This window comes from Pantherophis guttatus, chromosome 16 (assembly GCF_059756535.1).
Source record: "Pantherophis guttatus breed Tessera chromosome 16, ASM5975653v1, whole genome shotgun sequence".
NCBI lineage: Eukaryota > Metazoa > Chordata > Lepidosauria > Squamata > Colubridae > Pantherophis > Pantherophis guttatus.
The window spans coordinates 12776995-12798859 of record NC_142078.1 but is presented as its reverse complement, the minus strand read 5'-3'; the positions used below and the strand labels follow the sequence as shown (position 1 = coordinate 12798859).

The following is a 21865-nucleotide window of genomic DNA, read 5'->3' as shown; positions in this document are numbered from 1 at the left end:
ACTAAAATAAAAATTAGGGACTAGAAGAATTTAACCTCCGGTACTACCCTTTCTCGATTTAGCCGAATCCCAGCCATGTTCCTGAAGTGATGTTTCCTTGAAGGAAGGTTCACTATTTAATGCCTTCCGTCATGGAGAATAGATTTTCCGCGTGCTTAAAATATTTCCTCCTAAGTGAACAGGATCCACCTAAGGACTCAGAAAGGATTTCCTGCCTTCTCACGTACTGTCAAGAAGGCCTTTTCAGTGACAGGTTTAAAGGCCGAACTGCAAACAGCTTTCAGATGAGCTAAACTAGCAGAATCGCACAGCTGTGAAACAACTCCAGATGTTGGCTGGGTGGGTGGGAAACATTGTGTGGTGGTTCTCGGGAGTGGAGTTAATGGAAGAGAGCGGGTTCCTCATCTGGGCAACCTCATCCCTTTCATGGATAGCCATGTGGGGATTAAACCAAATATTTATTTAATCAACAAATTTACACATGCTGCTTGCTGATCGCTTCTTAAACATTTACAAGTGGAAAGGGTTTTTAAGGGGAATTCTTTTTTTTTTTTTTTTTAGTTTAGGATTATGATCGTGGCCGTGATTTGTTTCATCTATGCAGATTTGTAAGTCTTGTAAAATACATTGCAGTCTTCCTCCTCCTCTTTTTTCTTCTTCTCTTTCTTTCTCTTTCTCCTCCTTTTCCTTCCTTCCTTCCTTCTTTCTCCTCCTCCTCCCTCTTCCTCTTCCTCTCTTTCCCTTCTTCCTCCTTTTTCTTCTTCTCTTTCTTTCTCTTTCTCCTCCTTTTCCTTCCTTCCTTCTTTCTCTTTCTCCTCCTCCTCTTCCTCCTCCCTCTTCCGCTTCCTCTCTTTTCCCTCTTTCTCCTCCTTTTTCTTCTTCTCTTTCTTTCTCTTTCTCCTCCTTCTTTTTCTTCCTTCCTTCTCCTCCTCCTCCTCTTCCTCCTCCTCCCTCTTCCTCTTTCCCCTTCTCCTCCTCCTTTTTCTTCTTTTCTGTCCTCCTCCTCCTTTTTCTTCTTCTCTTTCTTTCTCTTTCTCCTCCTTTTCCTTCCTTCCTTCTCCTCCTCTTCCTCCTCCTCCTCCTTTTTCTTCTTCTCTTTCTTTCTCTTTCTCCTCCATTTTCTCCCTTCCTTCCTTCTCCTCCTCCTCCTCCTCCTCCCTCTTCCTCTTCTTCCCCTCCTCCTCCTTTTTCTTCTTTTCTGTCCTCCTCTTCCTCTTCCTCCTCCTCCTCCTGATAGTTATCATATGGTGTCCAGTCTTTTAGGCCACAAATTCGTTTAGGAAACGTCTACTGTTGTTTTTACACACTTGAGTTATAGCAATTAACATCTAATGTCTTGCAGATGGAAATAATTTACTGAACCCTTTTTCTTCATCACAGAGAAATTCTTCCCATGTTTGTTCAAAAGTAGACAGCTGTCACACATAAGCAGTTCAAAGATAAACTGTTCCTAAGACTGCAGTCTCGGCCTGGTTCGAGCATCAGTTTCGAATATCTCGGTTTCAAAGCAGGGCAGAATTCTTCTGCATACATATTCACGACGTTACAGTTTCTTTCTATTCCGTTTCACTGGGTGATTTTTCAGACAATACACTTATAAATAGCTGGGATTGTTGATGTTGTGGCGTTCCTACAGCTAGAACGATCGAATTGTTTTGGAGGTGATTGAACACTGTGCAATCTTTAGGAGATCTGATTTTTAAATAGAATAGAATAGAATAGAATTCTTTATTGGCCAAGTGTGATTGGACACACAAGGAATTTGTCTTCGGTGCATAAGCTCTCAGTGTACATAAAAAAAATACATTAATCAAGAATCATAAGATACAACACTTAGTGATAGTCATAAGATACTAAACTAAGCAATCAAATCATACTAGGAAACTAAATAAAACAATAAGAGACTAGAGGTTAAAACATATGAAGAACGGTTGCAGGAACTGGGTATGTCTAGTTTAATGAAGAGAAGGACCAGGGGAGACATGATAGCAGTCTTCCATTATCTCAGGAGTTGTCCCAAAGAAGAGGGATTCAAGCTATTCTCCAAAGCAGGACAAGAAGCAATGGGTGGAAACTAATCAAGGAGAGAAGCAACCTAGAACTAAGGCGAAATTTCCTGACAGTGAGAACAATTGACCGGTGGAACAACTTGCCTCCAGAAGTTGTAAATGCTCCAACACTGGAAATTTTTAAGAAGAGGTTGTATAACCATTTGTCTGAAGTGGTGTAGGGTTTCCTGTCTGGGCAGGGGGTTGGACTAGAAGACCTCCCAAGGTCCCTTCCAACTCTTGTTATTCTATTCTATTCTAATATAAATCGTAAAGATGCAAGCAACAAGGTTATAGTCATAAGTAGAAGGAGATAGGCGATAGGAAGGATGAGAAGAATAATAGCAAAGTACATCTGCTTCTTAGTTAACCTATCTAGGATTGCAACTTTGCTTTTAAACTGTGCCTGGCAAGATCTGAACACGTCGCCCCATCCATTTCTCCCCCCTGCCCTTATTTAATAATATTTTTGCAAATAAATCTTGATCAGTTTTTTTTTTATCCCCCATTTGCGTTGTTTTTTTCTTCAAAAAACCTTTATTAAAGTTTCAAATATTAATATACAAATACATCTGTAACAAAAATACGTCCATAATAATTGTACAATTCAACGTCGTTCTGACAGTACAAATCTTAATTCTAATCATATATTCCCAGATATTCCTACGATCAAGGATATGTAAACACAATTTATGTCTTATTTTTTTTTTTTTTTTATTTGATTTATATTTTGATCCATATATTTCCTATTTTTATTTTCTATCCATTGATACCAATTTTCCAAGTTGAGTAATATTCCGAGTCTTCCTTATTATTTAATTCTATAGTAAGTTTGTCCATTTCTGCACACTCAAAAATTTTCCGGATTATTACACAATCTGTCAGTATAGTGGACATTTTCCAAGCTTGTGCGAGTACAATTCTCGCTGCTGTAGTGATATGAATGATCAGATATTTAATCTTTTTAGGATATTTTCCTTTAATGATCCCCAGAAGAAACAGTTCAGGCTTCAATTCTATTTGGCAGTGCATAATTTCATTTAGCTATTTTTGTATTTTAATCCGGTATTTTTTTGATTTCTGGGCAAAGCCACCATACATGAAAACGGGTACCTTTTTTACATTTCCAGCAATTAGGGTTTAGATTGGGATACATTTTTGCCCCCATTTGCACTGTTAATGCTTCACCAATTACCTTTATCCCTGATAGCTTCGACCAAACTCCTTAAGGTGAACTACCCCGTTTCCCCCAAAATAAGACTCACTCTCTCTCTCTCTCCCTTCCTCCCTCCCTCTCTCTCTCCCTCCCTCTCTCCCTCTCTCTCTCCTTCCCTCCCTCTCTTTCTCTCTCTCCATCCATCCATCCATCCATCCATCTACTGGTATCTACCCTGTTTCCCCCAAAATAAGACATCCTCTGATAATAAGCCCAATCGAGCTTTTGAGCGCATGGCAATAAGACCAAGCACTTATTTCAGGGTTCAAAAAATAAGACAGGGTCTTATTTTCGGGGAAACACGGTAGTTGTAAAACTGACATAATTTGTCAGTAGCTCTGTGGACTTTCTCCTCCGGCCACGGAGAGAAATTGCACAGAGCAGATTGCAGGATTGCCTCTGTTCCATTTTCAAACTTTAGAGAGCAAACATCTCTGGTGGCAAGCTGATAAATTCTTTTATATTTGAGAAAAAACAAGTTTCATAGTTGGAAGCAGGAGAGGATAAATTGTGTTCTTCGGTTCATTGGTAACCAAGAGATGTTATGGAGGGCAATTTATTATTTTCTTTCTCTTCGTTGGCTTTCCGTCTGTCCTCAATGCTTTCACTTGGATTCTTGCACAGAAAGGAATATTGGATACAGTTGCCTTAATAACCTCTTCCAATGATATGCATTTTTTTGCATTTTGAGCTTCAAAAGCAAAAGCATCAAGAGATGCTATGGAAAATCTTCCTGGTATATACAGTAGTGGCCAAAATTGTGGAAATCTTTTGGGGGAAAAGTGTATTTTCTAAAACTAGCTAATAACACCACTTTTTTTTTTTTTTTTGGAGTAGTACCATAAAATTATATAACAAGGGAAAGATAATTTAATCAAGAATGTAATTTATTTTATTTATTTTATTAAATTTCTATACCGCCTTTCTCCCGAAGGACTCAGGGCGGTGAACAGCCACAAGATAAAACACATAAATACAAAAATTTAAAATAAGTTAAAAACGAATTAAATAATTTGGCTGAATTTAAAATACCCCATAATTTAAAACAAATTAAAATTTACATTTAAAAAGGGGAGAAGATTGCAATGACTTTTATGAAGGATTTGCTATTAGACTAGCAGTCACAGTATAAAGAAGAAAAGTGAAACACGTAGAAAAAAATGAGATCTACAAAAATGATCCCCATGTCAGTTAATACTTCGTTACTTCATTGTTTTAGGAATATTTTATCACCGATTATTTTAATGTCTTCAGGCTTGCAAGCCGCCCGGAGTCGCTTCGAAACTGGGCAGCGAATAAAACAAAGCAGAAATTAAAATAAATGAAGCCTTTCCTTCCTTCCTTCCTTTTCCCCCCCCTCCTTCTAGGGCAGTAGCAGCTCTGACTCTCTGGAAGGACGGAGTTCGGACTATGCTCACAAGAGCTACGATGCTGTCGTGTTTGACGTGCTAAAAGTAACTCCAGAGGAGTTTGCAGTAAGTAAAAGAGGTTTGCGTATTGATCTATGCCGAATAGTAGTAGCCGTAAGGACAAAAATAAGTTCCCGCTCAGTTATTTATTATTTTATTTATTTTATTTATTTATTTAGTTAGTTAGTTAGTTAGTTAGTTGTAGTCAGTTGGTTTTCCACACATTAGATCAACACTCTCTCTGCCCCCTCTCTCCCTCTCTCTCCTTCCTCCCTCCCGCTCTCCCTCTCTCCTCCCTCCTTCCCTCTCTCCCTCTTTCTCCCGCTCTCTCTCCTCCCTCCCTCCTTCTCTATCTCTCCCTCTCTCCTCCTCTCTCCCTCACCTTCTGTTTCTCTCCCTCTTTCTCTCTCCTCCCTCCCCCTCTCTCCTTCCTCACTGTCTCCTCCCTCCCTCTCTCCCTCTCTCTTCCCTCTCTCTCTTTCCTCCCTCTCTCTCTCCCGCTCTCTTTCTCCTCCCTCCCTCTTTCTCCCTCTCTCCCTCACCTCCTGTTTCTCTCCCTCCCACTTTGTCTTTCCTCCCTCTCTCTCTTCCCTCCCTCTTTCTCCCTCTGTCTCCCCCTCTCCCTCTCCTCCTCCTCCTTTCTCCTCCCTCTCCCTCTCTGTTCTCCCTCCCTTCCTCCCTCTCTCCTGTTTCTCTCTTCCTCCCTCCCTCTTTATCCCTCTCTCTCTTCTTCCCTTTCTCTCTCTCTCTCTCTCTCTCTCTCTCTCCTCCCCCCCCTCACCATGTTACTAACGACATCTGCAGTGATTCACTTAACAACTGTGGCAAGAAAGGTCATCTAATGGGGCAAAACTCACGTAATAATTGTTTTATTTGGGTTCAATTGTGGTCGTATGTCCTGGACTCCCTGTAAAGAGTTCCAGAAAGATTGAAATAATTCCTGCCATGTTTCCCCGAAAATAAGACCCTGTCTTATATATTTTTGAACCCTGAAATAAGCGCTTGGCCTTATTATAAGCAATTGGGCTTATTATCAGGGGGTGTCTTATTTTGGGGAAAACAGGGTAAACGAACTAATTTGGCACGCCTTTTGCCTGTTAGGTAGCCGTAAATAAGTGGACAACCTCAACTGCCTTTTGGGATAGGTGAGGAAAATCAAAATGCACCGTTTTGGTCATTCGGGTCAGCCCAAGAGTCTATTGATGATTCGGTTCATCACAAACAGCCTGTGAATTTAGACACCCTGGCAGCTTTCTAGACAGACCCACGATGGACTTGCCAGACTTCGGTTTTTTCTGAAATGTATAATCGTTCTTCCTTTCGTTTTTGTCACAGAGTCAGATTACACTGATGGATATGCCAGTATTTAAAGCTATACAGCCAGAGGTAAGTGCCTTTTTTTATGACAAAAGAGCTGTTAAGCTCTGGTTTGTTAAGACAGTTCTAGATTCACTCACTGTTTTGTTTTGTTTTTTTAAAGAAATGAGAACAGAGATTCATATCCTATCAGGCTATATTCTGATGGAAGAGAGGATTTATAGCTCAGGATTGAACTGTGGGATCCTTGATGCTCTCTATGCTTGGTGGAGTATCGCCCAGACCTTTCATTACCCAACTAGGTAACATCATCAGTACCAGACAGGACTGGGAAGCACCAATAAGTGCTAGAGCAAACCCCACTCCCTGTAGCTCTGATGATGTTGCCTAGTTGGGTAATGAAACATCTTTCATTACCCAACTAGGCAACACCATCCATGCTAAAAAAAGGAGCGTGGTTTTCGAGGAGGAAGAGGAAAACTGTGGGATCCTTGATGCTCTTTGAGCTTGGTGGATTTCTTGCAGACATTGTACAGCCCAACTAGGCAACATCATCAGTCTGCAAGACAAACAAGCAGATCAGAGAACACTAAGGACACCGCCTTATCCTCTTAGATGTCACGGAAGCCCCTACACCTTCCATGATTAAAATCGCTGCCCTCAAAAAAAAACCGCTCCGAGAAATCCAGTGGTGACGATAACGTCTAAATACCACTGGATTAAGGAGAGACCTTGAGAGGTTTTTAAATCAGTATCCTTGACTTAAGAGAGGAAAACCTCATAGCTTGGTTGTTGTTTTTTTATTTGATTTATATGCCGCCCTTCTCCGGAGACTCAGGGCGGCTTACAACGCGTTAAGCAATAGCCTTCATCCTTTTGTATATTTATACAAAGTCAGCTTATTGCCCCCACAAACTGGGTCCTCAATTTACCTACCTTAGAAAGGATGGAAGGCTGAGTCAACCTTGAGCCTTGGCGAGATTCGAACCTGCAGTAATTGCAGGCAGCTGGTCTTAATAACAGGGTGCACTAAACCACTGTACTATCAAGGCTCCTTCATTGGGTTTGCACGTGGCCTGAAACTGGACTAGCCACACCTTCAGTTCACACGTCCTTCAAAACCCGAGTAGTCCTCTCTATCTGGTTACGTAGCCCGCAGTAGCGGGGTTGACTTCCCTTTACGGGATGAATTGAGCTGGAAAGCAGATGCCACATCCATTTGGACCGTCCGGCTGGACGCCTGTCAAAACATCCGTCATTCAAGCTTCCTAAAGCAGGCTTTCTATAGGTCCCATATGTTTGACTGCACGTGGCCAGGCCACTCGGCTAAAATTTGGCAGAAGACAAGGAAGGAAGGGGGAAGAAAAAAAAAAACAAAAAAAATGGCAGATGTTGTAATACACAGAGGCTGTTTTTTTTTTTTTTTTTTTTTTTTTGTTAATTCCCTGAGAAATAGAAGAAACAGCTATTTTTCTTTCAAATTTCTGGTAAATGTAGCCAGAACATTTGATATATCACTGTTTAATCTGTGTTTTTTTTGTTTTTTTGTTTAAATAGGCAACATATGTACTGTGTCCCCAAAACTAATTAGACTTCTGATGATGACGACGTTGCTAACTTTTGCAGCTGGCTATCTTAAAACTCTGCTTTGAGTAAAAAGTTCTTTATCTTTTAGGCAGGATTATTCCCGAGATTGGAATTTTTGAAGCGGTGATATCTTACTTACTTACTTACTTACTTACTTACTTACTTACTTACTTACTTACTTATTTATTTATTGGTTCGATTTATATGCCGCCCTTTTCCGGAGACTCAAACCATGTGATCAAGGGGTCAGCGCGAATTAAGCAATGCAGGGCTTCTTGTAAGGGGACATATTTTGGGGAAGTAAAGTTTTATCACAGATACAGATGAGCAGAGTTGGAAGGGGCCTTGCAGGTCATCTAGTCGAGCCCTCCCCACCGCCCAAGCAGACGCTACCCCATTTCTGACAGATGGCAGTCCGGTCTCTTCTTGAAAGCTTCCAGCGATGAAGCTCCCACATCACTTGGGAATCCAAGGAAGTGTTCTCAGATTGTGAAGTGAAGGGGTCCTTGGTGCTCCCTGAGCTTGGCTGTTTTCTTGTAGACGTTTCACGACCCAACTAAGTACACCATCAGTGCTAGAAAGGAGTGTGGTTTGCACGGAGGAGGAGAAAGGAGGGAGGGAGAGGAGGAGAAGGGGAAGGAGAAGATTGTGGGGTCCTTGGTGCTGTCTGAACTTGGCTGTTTTCTTGTAGACGTTTCATGACCCAACTAGGTAACACCATCAGGGCTAGAAAGGAGTGTGGTTTGCAAGGAGGAGGAGAAGGGGAAGGAGAAGATTGTGGGGTCCTTGGTGCTCCCTGAGCTTGGCTGTTTTCTTGTAGACGTTTCATGACCCAACTAGGTAACACCATCAGGGCTAGAAAGGAGTGTGGTTTGCAAGGAAGAGGAGATGGGGAAGGAGAAGATTGTGGGGTCCTTGGTGCTCCCTGAGCTTGGCTGTTTTCTTGTAGACGTTTCATGACCCAACTAACTAACACCATCAGTGCTAGAAAGGAGTGAGGTTTGCAAGGAGGAGGAGGAGGAGGAAGAGGAGAAGGGAGGGAGGGAGAGGAGGAGAAGGGGAAGGAGAAGATTGTGAGATCCTTGGTGCTCCCTGAGCTTGGCTGTTTTCTTGTAGACATTTCATGACCCAACTAGGTAACACCATCAGGGCTAAAAAGGAGTGTGGTTTGCAAGGAGCAGGAGAAGGAAGGGAGGGAGAAGAGGAGGAGGACTGTGGGGTCCTTAGTTCTTCTCTTGCAGGCATTTCATTTCACCCTAGTCGGGAGTGAGGTTTGCTCTCAATTTATATTCTAGTGACTTGCCCTGTCAGTGTTGGTGGGAATATCTTGGAGGTTCTTTGATTGGGCTTTTTAGTATTAGTAAAAATACCCAATTCAGTTCCATGATTGGGGTATTGTTTACCTCTTGATTGTTGGTCTAATGTTAGTTTCGATGGCCAGGTCGCGATATTTCGTGATTTTTTTCCCCAGTTCTTTTTCTTCGACTCTGGTGTCTCCTGATACAGCAATCTTCTTCTTCTTCTTCTTCTTCTTCTTCTTCTTCTTCTTCTTCTTCTTCTTCTTCTTCTTCTTCTTCTTCTTCTTCCTCTTCCTCTTCCTCTTCCTCTTCCCCTTCCCCTTCCCCTTCCCCTTCTCCTTCTCCTTCTCCTCCTCCTCCTCCTCCTCCTCCTCCTCCTCCTCCTCCTCCTCCTCCTCTGCCATTATCTTGGGACAATTTAGCTGCTTCTTAGAGAAGGCGTGTTCAGTAAAGCATTTTCCTGCCACTGAAGCGGAGGGAAGAATTATGACCCTGATAGCATCATAATAAAAACTACAAATCTAATTTCTGCTGACCGTCGGAAGGTTCTCCTTATCTCGGTTTCAGAAATAAATAAAAGAAAAACCGTTTGGAAAAAGATGGTTTGCCACTCTACTCCAGATGCGTCCTGCAGTAACGGAAAAGCCATTAGGAGCTTAATAGAGTGAAAATAGATATATATATATAGCTTAAATGGGTTTTACGTGTACGATTTCTGCTGGTCTCTCAGCTTTCAAAAGCTCGGTGAATTTATTCCACATTACCCTTGTCTTGTATAGTGAAGTGTTTATATCACAAATATTACCGAGCCGAGGGTTGACAGTACAAAAAGACCCACCGTAGGTGAAATAAAAAATAATCTTATTTAAGTGGCTAATTCCCACGTGGCAGGGAATTGCATAGCTCAGGGAGTGATAATAAGCAATAAATCTTTTTTCTCCTGAGATGCTTTCCTTGCAGTAAAGGAGAGGGAGGTCGGCGAAATATCCGTGGCTTTTCTAAGGGGCGTGCAAGGCATTGTGTGTGCAAAGCGTGTTAGCACCAGCATCATTCCTCAAAGCCCGCTTATTTCCAAGCAAAGGTTGCTTTTCAGATTCTAAATTATATGTCGGGAGGCCGCAGAAGTAGCTGATTCTTGGCTACGTCGAACCAAAGGCGGCCCAGAAGGCATTTTATTCCTGCCTTGATATGATTTATAAAGCCGACCGTCTCCCAGCGGTGGCTTCTCCTTGGCCCATGCAAAACACGGCGGAGGTGAGTTTGGGCTGCGGTTCTCCACCTCTGGCTTTCAGAATGGCTCCCTACCATTCGCACAAACGCCTCCTCCTCCTCCTCCCTTAACATTTAGACCGGGAATAGAAATGTTAAGTTCTTGGAAGTAAATGGAAAAGCCCATGGTTGATGCTGCTTTTTAAGGTCGATCAATTTAGGCTGGGTCCAATCCAGAGAGGGTTTCCTGGGGGGGGGGTCCTTGGTGCCCTCTGAAATTGGTTGTTTTCTCGGTTGGACGTTTCATGATCCAACTAAGTAACATCATCAGAGCCTAGTGATCAGTTTGATGTTACCTAGTTTGGGTAATCTTAACATCTGCAAGAAAAGAACCAACCTCAGAGAGCATCAAGGACCCCTCAGTCGTCGTCGTCCTCCTCCTCCTCCTCCCCCTCCTCCTCCTCCTCCTCCAACCTCATTCCCTTGTAGCACTGATGATGTTATCTAGTTGGGTAATAAAATGTCTGCAAGAAAACCACCAAGCTCAGAGAGCACCAAGGACCCCACGGTCCTCCTCTTCCTCCTCCTCCTCCTCCTCCTCCTCCTCCTCCTCCTCCTCCTCCTCCTCCTCCTCCTCCTCCTCCAACCTCATTCCCTTGCAGCACTGATGATGTTACCTAGTTGGGTAATGAAATGTCTGCAAGGAAACCATCAAGCTCAGAGAGCACCAAGGACCCCACCGTCCTCCTCTTCCCCTTCCTTCTCTTCCCCTTCCTCCTCCTCCTCCTCCTCCTCCTCCAACCTCATTCCCTTGTAGCACTGATTATGTTATCTAGTTGGGCAATGAAATGTCTGCAAGGAAACCATCAAGCTCAGAGAGCACCAAGGACCCCACCGTCCTCCTCTTCCCCTTCCTTCTCTTCCCCCTCCCCCCTCCCCCCTCCTCCTCCTCCTCCTCCTCCTCCTCCTCCTCCTCCTCCAACCTCATTCCCTTGTAGCACTGATGATGTTATCTAGTTGGGTAATAAAATGTCTGCAAGAAAACCACCAAGCTCAGAGAGCACCAAGGACCCCACGGTCCTCCTCTTCCCCTTCCTTCTCCTCCCCTTCCTCCTCCCCTTCCTCCTCCTCCTCCTCCTCCTCCTCCAACCTCATTCCCTTGTAGCACTGATGATGTTATCTAGTTGGGTCATGAAACGTCTACAAGAAAACCATCAAGCTCAGAGAGCACCAAGGATCCCACCGTCCTCCTCTTCCCCTTCGTTCTCCTCCCCTTCCTCCTCCTCCTCCTCCTCCTCCTCCTCCTCCTCCTCCTCCTCCTCCTCCTCCTCCTCCTCCTCCTCCTCCTCCAACCTCATTCCCTTGTAGCACTGATGATGTTATCTAGTTGGGTAATGAAATATCTGCAAGAAAACCACCAAGCTCAGAGAGCACCAAGGACCCCACAGTTCAGCCCTGAGCTACAAATACTTTCTTTTAAGTGTTTCTTTTCTTCTAAAAATTGGCCAAAGGTTATAGGAAGCAGCCGAATGTTTTGTATTCATGCCCCATTTGGTTCTGATTCTGCAAATATGCTGCTCTTCCTGTAATTAGCTTTACAACTGAACTCTTCATTGTCTAATAGGGAACTGAGCCAAAACAGAACTCATGTCTTATATTGCAGACATAACTAAACGTAAGGGCCTTTAGCATCTCCATTTAAATTCCACAGGATAATGCTGAGGCATTTTTTATTTCTCTTTGTCTTTTCTGTTTTCTCTTGACACTGTGTTTTTGTGATGAAAATGAGCAATTTTTTAAAATTATTAACACCATGCCGTTATCTTTTCTAGGAACTTGCAAGTTGTGGATGGAATAAAAAAGAAAAACACATCCTCGCCCCTAATGTTGTTGCTTTTACAAGGAGATTTAATCAGGTAACAGGAATCTATATATATAAAAGCGAAAAGCACTCACACCGTAATCACAAAATCTCCAGAACTTTTGTAAAGCCTACAAACTTGAAATTTTCCACGTATGTTCTTCTTGGCTTCTAGGTGCTTGCTAAGAAAGGATTTTTTGAAATGGCTATCAGAGCATTAGTATTTCCATTATTATTATTATTATTATTATTATTATTATTATTATTATTATTATTATTAACACACTCTGATACTAAGGAGTTCTACTCCCCCTCCCTACCTCTAAAGAAATCTGTTCCAAATGCAAAACACAAGCAGAGGAGAGGAGTTTCACTTTCAGTTTTACTTTTACAGCAGCAAGCAACTTTACTACAGAATGGTTGAGCTAAGCCATGCCCAGCCTCCTTCCTGTCTCCTTCTTGCTCACACAACAAATACTGCTTGAGTTTCCAAACACACCTCAACTCTCTCACACACTGACAGGATGCTAGCCAGATAAATACCAATGGATGCTGCGGGCTGGGATATTCTGCTCCCCTTCCCCCTCTGTTCCAACTGCCAGTTGCATTATATTAACACATTCTGATGCTACGGAGTTACACATTCTACATTAAGTTTCAGGCTGTAAGTATCAATTGATCAAGCCCGAGCACATAGTTTCTAGTTTAGGTGTCCAGCTAGTTTAGGATAAACAACAGTCTGTGAAAAATCGGGAAAAATTGAATTGTGAGCAGAGTGCTTGGTATTTCCAAGCGGATATAACAACTTTATTTGATGAATTCGAACGTAAATTGTCATTGCGTTTCCTTTTGTCCTGCAAATTTGAAGGACAGAAAGAGATACCGGCAGTTCATTTAGTGACCATACGATGTTCCAACGGCACAGGAAAAAGTGACTTATGACTGTTTTTCACACTTACGATCGTTGCAGCATCCCCAGGGTCACGTGACCAAAGTTCAGGCGCTGGCTCATACTTATGACGGTTGCAGTGTCCTCGGGTCACGTGATCCCCTTTTGCGACCTCCTAAAAAGCCAAGTCAATGGGGAAGCTGGATTTGCTTAACAACCGTGTGACAAGTTAACAACGGCAGCGATTCACTTAACGACTGCGGCAAGAAAGGTCATAAAAACGGGACAAAATTTACTTAACAAATGTCTCACTTAGCAGCAGAAATGTTGGGCTCAGTTGTGGTCGTAAGTCGAGGACTGCCTGTAGTTGTTTTATAATTGGACTCTCAAACCTGGAAGATGGAGATTGATCTAAAGCAGGGGTCTGCAACCTTAAACACTCAAAAGAGCTATTTGGACCCATTTCCCACAGAAAAGAAAACACCGGGAGCCACAAAACCCTTCCCGTGCCTGATTATTTCTTAAGCGGCCACAAAACTAGCATATGTAGTTGAATGAAACGTTCTGTTTTCTTCCGAAACTTTTCTTGGATTTATCCATGATTGGCCTACCGGAGGTTGAAAAGCTCAATAAATCATGTGCTGCGGGTATCACATATTGGCGGTTGTGACGCATATTTTGAGCCGCAGCAGAGGGCTGAAAGAGACACATGCGGCTCCCGAGCTGCAGATTGCTGACCCCTGATCTAAAGATACAGACTTTCAGTAAAAGAACTCTGAGGTCAGGGGAAAAAAAAAAAAACATTTTGTTTCGAAAATTGGAAATAAGGTTGCCTTTTAGACAAAACTTTTTGTCTGTGCAAGTTTCGGTTTTTGTTTTTAAAAAACAAGGAGTAACAATTTGGCAATTACTGACATTCTTGTGGTAAACAAGTTGTCGAAACAGTTTTCTCCCTTGCTTCATGCAATCCTCTCCGTTTGAAATTTACAGACGTAGATAAGTTCTTTTAAAAAAAAAACAAGTTTATAAGTTTCCTGGCTGTGCTGGAGAATTTCTGCAGGAGAGGAATGCAGAGAAGATTACTTAGGAAATCTTGTAGATTTGTGATAAAATTATTCAGCTCACTGAATAAAATCCCAGCAAAAAGAGAGAGAGAGAGAGAGAGAGAGAGAGAGAGAGAGAGAGAGAGAGAGAGAGAGAGAGAGAAAGTAACAGCTTGAAGTGAAGCTGAATCCAGCTGGGGAAAGGAAGCCAATAATAAACAGCTATTTTTAATGAGCCAGAGGAGATATAAATACAGACTCCGTTTGTAACGGATTTACATTCTATATTATGCACTTAACAGTGGTGGGTTTACATTGGGAGTTGCAGTGGATGTAAACAATTATGATTTTAGAGGGGTTTGGTATTTTCCCAGGCTGTAAAGCAGTGGTCAAATCCTCCGGTTGGCTGTGCATGCCGGACACACAAATTCATGCGTGCATATACAGTTCATGCCGGACACACACATGTGGGCGTGCACAGTACATGCCGGACCCACGAATGCATGTATGCACGCACAGTCAACACCAAACACGGGTTTTTGGATTTCCTGCTTTTTTTAAAAAAAACAACTTTTTAAAGCATTTTAAAAAAACGCTTAAAAAGTTTTTTTTAAAAAAAGTTCCGAAGATCAGCTGAGCAAAGCGCGATCGTCAGAACTTTTAAAAAAATAAATAAAAAAAAATTAAAGCATTTTTTACTACCGGTTCGGGCGAACATTTCACCCAGGGGGGTGAAAATCCAGCAGGTTCTGACAGGTTCGGGCGAACCGGTAGCGGAAATTTTGAGCAGTTCGGAGAACCGGCAAATACCGCCTCTGGCTGGCCCCAGAGTGGGGAGGGAATGGGGATTTTGCAGTATCCTTCCCCTGGAGTAGGGTGGGAATGGAGATTTTGCAGTATCCTTCCCCTGGAGTGGGGTGGGAATGGAGATTTTGCAATATCCTTCCCCCAGGAGTGGGGAAGGAATGGGGATTTTGCAGTATCCTTCCCCTGGAGTGGGGTAGGAATGGGGATTTTGCAGTACCCTTCCCCTGCCACGCCCATCACACCACGCCCACAGAACCGGTAGTAAAAAAAATTTGGATTTCACCCCCGATTTCACCCCTGCTGCAAAGCACTCGTACCTCGTATCAAAGGAGGCATGCTCTTATTCAAAGCAGCTGCCTCATCTACCCAGCCTTCTGTTTAATCCATAATTTGCGCTTCGAATTGATGCAGCCATGCTAGACAACAGAAGAGCTCTCTTCATCCCTCACTGACGATACGCCGCTAGTCCTTAACGCCAGTTTGTTTAGTGACCGTTCGAAGTTTTAACAGCGGCACCGAAAAAGGGACTCGATGACGGTTTTTCACACCAGCGGATGTTGCAGCCTCTCCGCAGACACGTGGTCAAAATTCAAACGCTCGGCAACTGGCATGTACTTACGACGGTTGCAGGGTCCCTAGGTCAGGTGATTCCCTTTTGCGACCGTCTGACGAGCAAAGTCGATGGGGAAGGCAGAGTCCCTTAAACCGCCGTAGCAAAGAAAGGTCGTAAAATGGAGGCAAGGCTCAATTTAACAACTGTTTCACTTAGTAGCAGAACGGTTGGGCTTAATTGTGGGTGTTAAGTCGAGGGTCTACCTGTAGATCATTCTGGCGCCCTTAAATTTTGGGCCGTGGCTACGATCGTCCTCTCTGAACAGACCAATTTATGCTGCCTGCTTTGCCTTGTCTTGATCCCTCAGCCGAAACACGTTTTAACTCTGTGAAATTATTCTTTCTAGGTCTGTTTCTGGGTGGTACGAGAAATTTTAACAGCCCAGACCCTAAAAATAAGGGCCGAGATCCTCAGCCACTTTGTGAAAATAGCAAAGGTGAGTTTGGGATGTTCACATTTCATTCTTTCTTGAAATATCGTTTCTTTTTGATATCAACCCTGCCTCTTTTCATACCGCTAGGAACAAGTTTCTTTCTTCCTTCCTTCCTTCCTTCCTTTTTCTCTCTCTTTCTCTCTCTTTCTCTTTCTTTCTCCCACCTCCCCTTCCTTTCTCTCTCTCTCTCTCTCTCTTTCTTTCTCTTTCTCTCTCTCTTTCTCTCGCTTTCTTTCTCTCTCTCTCCCCCCTCTCCTTTCTTTCTTTCTTTCTCTTTCTTTTTCTCTCTTTCTCTCTCTCCCCCTCTCCTTCCTTCCTTCCTTCCTTTCTCTCCCTCTTTCTTTCTCTTTCTCTTTCTTTCTTTGTCTCTGTCTCTTTCTCTTTTTCTCTCTTTCTCTTTCTTTCTCTCTCTCTTTCTTTCTCACTCTCTCTTTTTCTTTCTCTTTCTCTCCCTCTCCCTCTTTCTCTTTCTCTCTCTCTCTCTCTCTCTCTCTCTCTCTCTCTCTCTCTCTCTCTCTCTTTCTTTCCTTCTCGTAGGGATAATTTGGTCAGCAGAATTGTGAGTGGCTCCAGACTTTATCCAAACTTCCGAATGGCCCATCCAAGCTGATTCCTTGCTCAGGGTATATAAATTACTTCATTCGTTTGGCAAGCCAGCCAAAAAGACTTAAAAGCTTCCAGCTCAGCCCCTGAGAATTTATTTTCTCTCTTTCTCGTCTCCCACCTCAAAGCAACCCGACGGGAACTTCCTGCGAGGTGGGCTGATGAGTAGACAAGACAGCAGGCTCCCCCCCAGCCCCCAAATCACCATTAAAATCCGTGACAAGCCCGGGCTTAACATCACAGCTGCCCCCACGAATCTGGCCGCCCTTCGGTTTTTTTAACGAAAGACTGGAGATGCTAAAATACCTGGAGCCGGGAGTGCTGAAACTTTCTAATACGCTTAAACTCTCTCTCGAAAAACGTTGGAAATGAACCGTGTAACTGTATCCCCTGCCTCCTGACATCTGGTCTTTACATTTTGTTTAAGTTTTTTGCATCAAAGTAAGGCCCAGTCTTTTGACTGTTCTATAATTTACAGTACGAACAGCGAACGTCTGGAAAAAGCGATTATTTTCTTGAACGGGCTGGAGCATTCCAAACCCATATGGGAAACTGATGGCATTTTTGATCTCTCTCTCTCTTTTTTTTTTTTAATTCCCCATAGAAACTTCTAGAACTGAACAACCTTCATTCTCTCATGTCTGTGGTGTCAGCTCTCCAAAGTGCACCTATTTTCAGGTTGACCAAAACCTGGGCCGTAAGTTACTCCGAATTTTTTTATTATTATTATTATTATTTTATTTTGCATCCTGTCTCCCCAGTTCTTAAAATCTGTCTTCCCCATCTGGGATAGTATCGAAAAAGTCTGCTTTATTTTTCGCTGCCTTTGGAAAACGGTCTGGCTTTTGCAGGTACTCCTCGACTTACGACCACAATGGAGCCCAGTTGCTAAGCGTGACAAGTTGTGAAGTGAGTTTTGCCCACTTTCACGACCACTGTTAAGGGAATCACGGCAGTTGTTAAGTTAGCCAAACGTTTGTTAAGCGAATCTGGCTTCGCCATTGACTTCGTGTGTCAGAAGGTCGCAAAAGCTGATCCCCCATAACCGTCATAAGCACAAACAGTTGCCAAGATTCTAAATTTTGATCTTGTGACACCCTCCCTCCCCGGGGTCGTAAGTGTGTAAAACAGATTCCTAAATCCTCTTTTTTTCAGTGCCGTTGGAACTTTGAACAGCCACTAAACTGAGCTGTCGTAAATCAAGGACAACCTGTATAGGGGAAATGTATGTAAAACGGTCGCTAAACGAACTTTCGTAAGTCGAGGACTTACCTGAACTCTTGTTTTTCCAAAAGAGGCACATTCTCTTCGGTTTTGAGAGTTACGACAGAAGCTACGTTGGGAGAGCTTTCTCCAGCGGTGTTTACAAATCCATAAAAATTACATTTTAACATTTATAATCGGCTGGTGGAAACAGCAGCAGTGATTTAAGGCAGGATTCCTAAAATTACTTAGAAGCCAACTGCGCTGAGGAGGTCTTAAGTATTTCATAAATAAATGAAAATAAACAGAACTGAACTCCCTGTTTAATTGCTGTGGCTGAAGGCGTGTATATTCCGCTTTCAAATCACATTTTCCACTAAACATTATTCACTGTTTTGGGTTTGCAAAAAAAATCCTTCCTGCAGTTTTAATTAAATCTCTGCCATGTGACGTAAGTTGCTTTTCTGCTCCTTGTATGGGGAGGGAAGCTACAGTTAGGAAAATACATTTTGTAAGTGCTTTCTGTTTAAAACACCCACTGAGTTGTCACAGCTGTCCGTTTAATTTCCAACTCCCAAATGTCACAGCAGTCCATTCTGTGACACAGAGGTTGTCGTTATTGGTGGTGTTGAGACTGTAGAAAGAGTGCAGAGAAGAGCAACAAAGGTGATTAGGGGACTGGAGGCTCAAACATATGATGAACGGTTGCAGGAATTGGGCATGGCTAGTCTAGTGAAGAGAAGGACCAGGGGAGACACGATAGCAGTCTTCCAATATTTGAGGGGCTGCCATAGAGAGAAGGGGGTCAAGCTGTTTTCCAAAGCAAAAGAAAAAGAAAGAAAGAAAGAAAGAAAGAAAGAAAGAAAGAAAGAAAGAAAGAAAGATATCTGAGTGAACCATAGTTGGACAGAAGACATGGCTAGTCTAGTGAAGAGAAGGACCAGGGGAGACACGATAGCAGTCCTCCAATATTTGAGGGGCTGCCACAGAGAGGAGGAAGGGGGTCAAGCTATTTTCCAAAGGCCAGACAAGGAATAATGGATGGAAACTGATCAAGGAGAGATTCAACCTGGAAATAAGGAGACAGTGAGAACAATCAACCCATGGAACAGAAGTTGCCTTCAGAAGTTGTGGGAGCTTCATCCCTGGAAGCTTTCAAGAAGGGACTGGACTGCCGTCTGTCAGAAATGGTGTAGGGTCTCCTCCTTGGGTGGGTGGGTGGGGGTGGACTAGATGACCTCCAAGGTCCCTTCCAAATCCGTAAAGGATATTGAGACTCTAGAAAGAGTGCAGAGAAGAGCAACCAAGAGGATTAAGGGACCAGAGTCTAAAACATACAATGAACGGTTGCAGGAACTGGGCCTGGCTAGTCTAGTGAAGAGAAGGACTAGGGGAGGCATGATAGCAGTCTTCCAATATTTGGGGGGGTGGGGCTGCCACAGAGAGGAGGGGGTCAACCTCCAGACTAGATGACCTACAAGGTCCCTTCCAACTCTGTTAATCTGTAAAGGTCCAGAAATTAAAATGAAACCTGCCCCCAAATTTCCAAAGAAATAAAATTAGTTATTATCATGATACCCGAGTCTTCGGAGAGGGGGTGGCATATAAATTGAATTAATTACATTAAATTAAATTAATGATTAAAACAATCAGAAGTGAGGGGAAAAAAATAAAACCATTTCCTTACAGGCAGTCCTCAACTTACGGCCACGGTTGAGCCCAACATTTCTGTCGTTAAGTGAGTTTTGCCCCCGTTTTACGACCTTTCTTGCCACACTTGTTTCGGCGAATCACTGCAGTTGTTAAGTTAATAATACAGCTGGCTTTGCTTGTCCGAAGGTCGCAAAAGGGGGTCTCTTGACCACGGGACAGCTGCACCCGTCATAAATGCGAGTCAGTTGCCAAGCGGGTGAGAATTTGGATCACGTGACCATGGGGATGCTACAACGGTCGTTAAGTGTGAAAAACGGTCATAGGTCGTTTTTTCCCGAGCCGTCATAACTTCAAACCGTCACTAAACGAGCTGTTATATGTTGAGGACTAGTTGAAGACGATGTCTTTTATCAGATAAAAGTTTGACATCACTTTACTTGTGGGAATAAGCTTGCTCTTAGCATCCCACTTTATGTCCGTTGTTCTAGGGAGCCACTACCGAAAGAGGCTGGGGAGTTAACTGTACACGCCCACAGTATTCGTTTTGTCTTTGAATCAGTAACACACCCTTTGTACCGTGGGAGAACTGTGGTTGCGTTGACAAGTATGACTTCAAGGCTCCGTCGTCAATCATGTAACGCCTTGGATCCTGGCTAATGATGGCTTGCGAGTTTATTTAATAAATGGGACAGGAACATTAAAATCCATTGCACAAATAATTACGAGCCATAATGGAATGTTTCCACCCATTTCTTCTTGTCCTGCCTTCAGGTGCTTTGGAGAATAGCTTGACTGCCTCTTCTTTGGGGCAGCCCCTGAGATATCGGAAGACTGCTATCATGTCTCCCCTAGTCCTTCTCTTTATCAAACTAGACATACCCAGTTCCTGCAACCGTTCTTCATGTTTCAGCCTCCAGTCCCTTAATCATCTTTGTTGCTCTTCTCTGCACTCTTTCTAAGCTCTCTGCATTTTTTTTTGTATTGTGGTGACCAGAATTGGACATCATCAATCAATATGTCAGACTTGAGTCCAATATTTTGGTCACTGCAGAATAACAAAGTTGGGAGGGAATTTTACCTCTTTCTTTCTTTCTTTCTTTCTTTCTTTCTTTCTTTCTTTCTTTCTTTCTTTCTTTCTTTCTTTCTTTCTTCCTTCCTTCCTTCCTTCCTTCCTTTCTTTCTTTCTTTCTTTCTTTCTCTCTCTCCCCCTTCCTTCATTCCTTTCTCTCGCTCTCTCCTCCTTCCTTCCTTCCTTTCTCCTTCCTTCCTTTCTCTCTCTCCTTCCTTTCTTCCTCCCTCCCTCCCTCCCTTCCTTTCTCTCTCTCTCCTCCCTTCCTTCCTCCTCCCTCCCTCTCTTCCTTTCTCTCTCTCCTTCCTTTCTCCTTCCTTTCTCTCCCTCCTTCCTTCCTTCTTCCTTCCTCCCTCCCTCCCTTTCTCTCTCTCTCTCCTTCTTCCTTCCTTTCTCCTTCCTCCCTCCCTCCCTCCCTCCCTTCCCTTCTCTCCTTTCTTCCTCCCTCCCTCCCTCCCTTTCTCTCTCTCTCGTCCTTCCTTTCTTCCTTTCTTTCTCCTCCCTTGCTCCCTTTCTTCCTCCGTCCCTCACTCCCTTTCTCTCTCTCTCTCTCTCCTCCTTCCTTCCTTCCTCCTCCCTCCCTCCCTTCCTCTCTCTCTCTCTCTCTCCTTCCTTTCTTTCTCCTTTCCTTTCTCTCTCTCTCTCTCTCCTTCTTCCTTTCTTTCTCCTTCCTTCCTTCCTTCCTTTCTTAAGTCAAGCTTGCTAGAAAAAAGGTGAGAACCTTGAAAAGAGAAGCTTGTAAGTTGATAATGCAACTGTAAGATGGAAGCCAGGCTATCAGTTACTCTTGGTTGAGTCCTTCCTACATTAGGAGCAGCTAAAACAAACGAGCGAATCCCTAAATGTTGATTTAGGAACATTCCAAGTAGTCCTCGACTTAGAACAGTTTGTTTAGTGACCGTTCGAAGTTACAACAGCGTTGAAAAAAAAAATAACACGACCGTTTTTCACACTTACGACCATTGGCGATAGATTAGACAGAGATGCAGAAGGCAGAGATAGAGATAGAAGACAAATTAAGAGCTAAGATTAAAGAGAGGCAGACAGATAGATATAAAAGAAAGAGAGAGAGAAGATAGATTAGAGAGATTTGAATAGAGAGAGGAAAGAGAAAATAGATCAGATAGATTTCGAGGATACATTAGAGATAAGATGATGAACAAAACTCCGCATTGGCGACAGGAATGGTATCCGGCCATTCAAACACTCTGCTAGCTCCATTCAGTTGCCCAGACTCCACCCCGCAAGGAATTATGCGGTCGTTAAAAGAAGATGATGATGATTAGAGATAAATTGACAGAGATAGACAGACAGACAGACAGAAATCTGTGTGTGTCTCTGTGTACACAGTATGTACCTTCACAACATCTTCCTCAAATCATCCTTCCGATATATTTAACTCACCAAACCCGCATCCATAATACACTCTTTAAACTCACAGGATACTAAACCGTGTTTGATTTGCTGCTAGGCCAGGAAGGGCCTAGTAAAGAGGGATTTGGGAGCAATTCGGAGCCTGTTGATCTTTTATGCACATTTTATATTTTCTCGGGACAGGAAACGATAGATTAGAACAAAACCCTCTTTATTGAAACTGTGGTGTCGGG

The 21865-nt window shown here is 43.1% G+C and overlaps 1 protein-coding gene across 15 annotated transcripts in view; it reads left to right on the top strand.

The window, feature by feature from the left end:
- Positions 1 to 21865, top strand: part of RALGPS1 (Ral GEF with PH domain and SH3 binding motif 1) — a 142412-nt gene that overhangs the window by 28269 nt on the left and 92278 nt on the right. For all 15 annotated transcript variants that reach the window (XM_087879567.1, XM_087879564.1, XM_087879561.1 and 12 more), the window contains exons 4-8: positions 4632 to 4739; positions 6009 to 6059; positions 11917 to 12000; positions 15644 to 15733; positions 16938 to 17030. In XM_087879567.1, coding sequence (XP_087735693.1) covers positions 4632 to 4739; positions 6009 to 6059; positions 11917 to 12000; positions 15644 to 15733; positions 16938 to 17030 — 426 coding nt within the window. The remainder of the gene's footprint in view (positions 1 to 4631; positions 4740 to 6008; positions 6060 to 11916; positions 12001 to 15643; positions 15734 to 16937; positions 17031 to 21865) is intronic.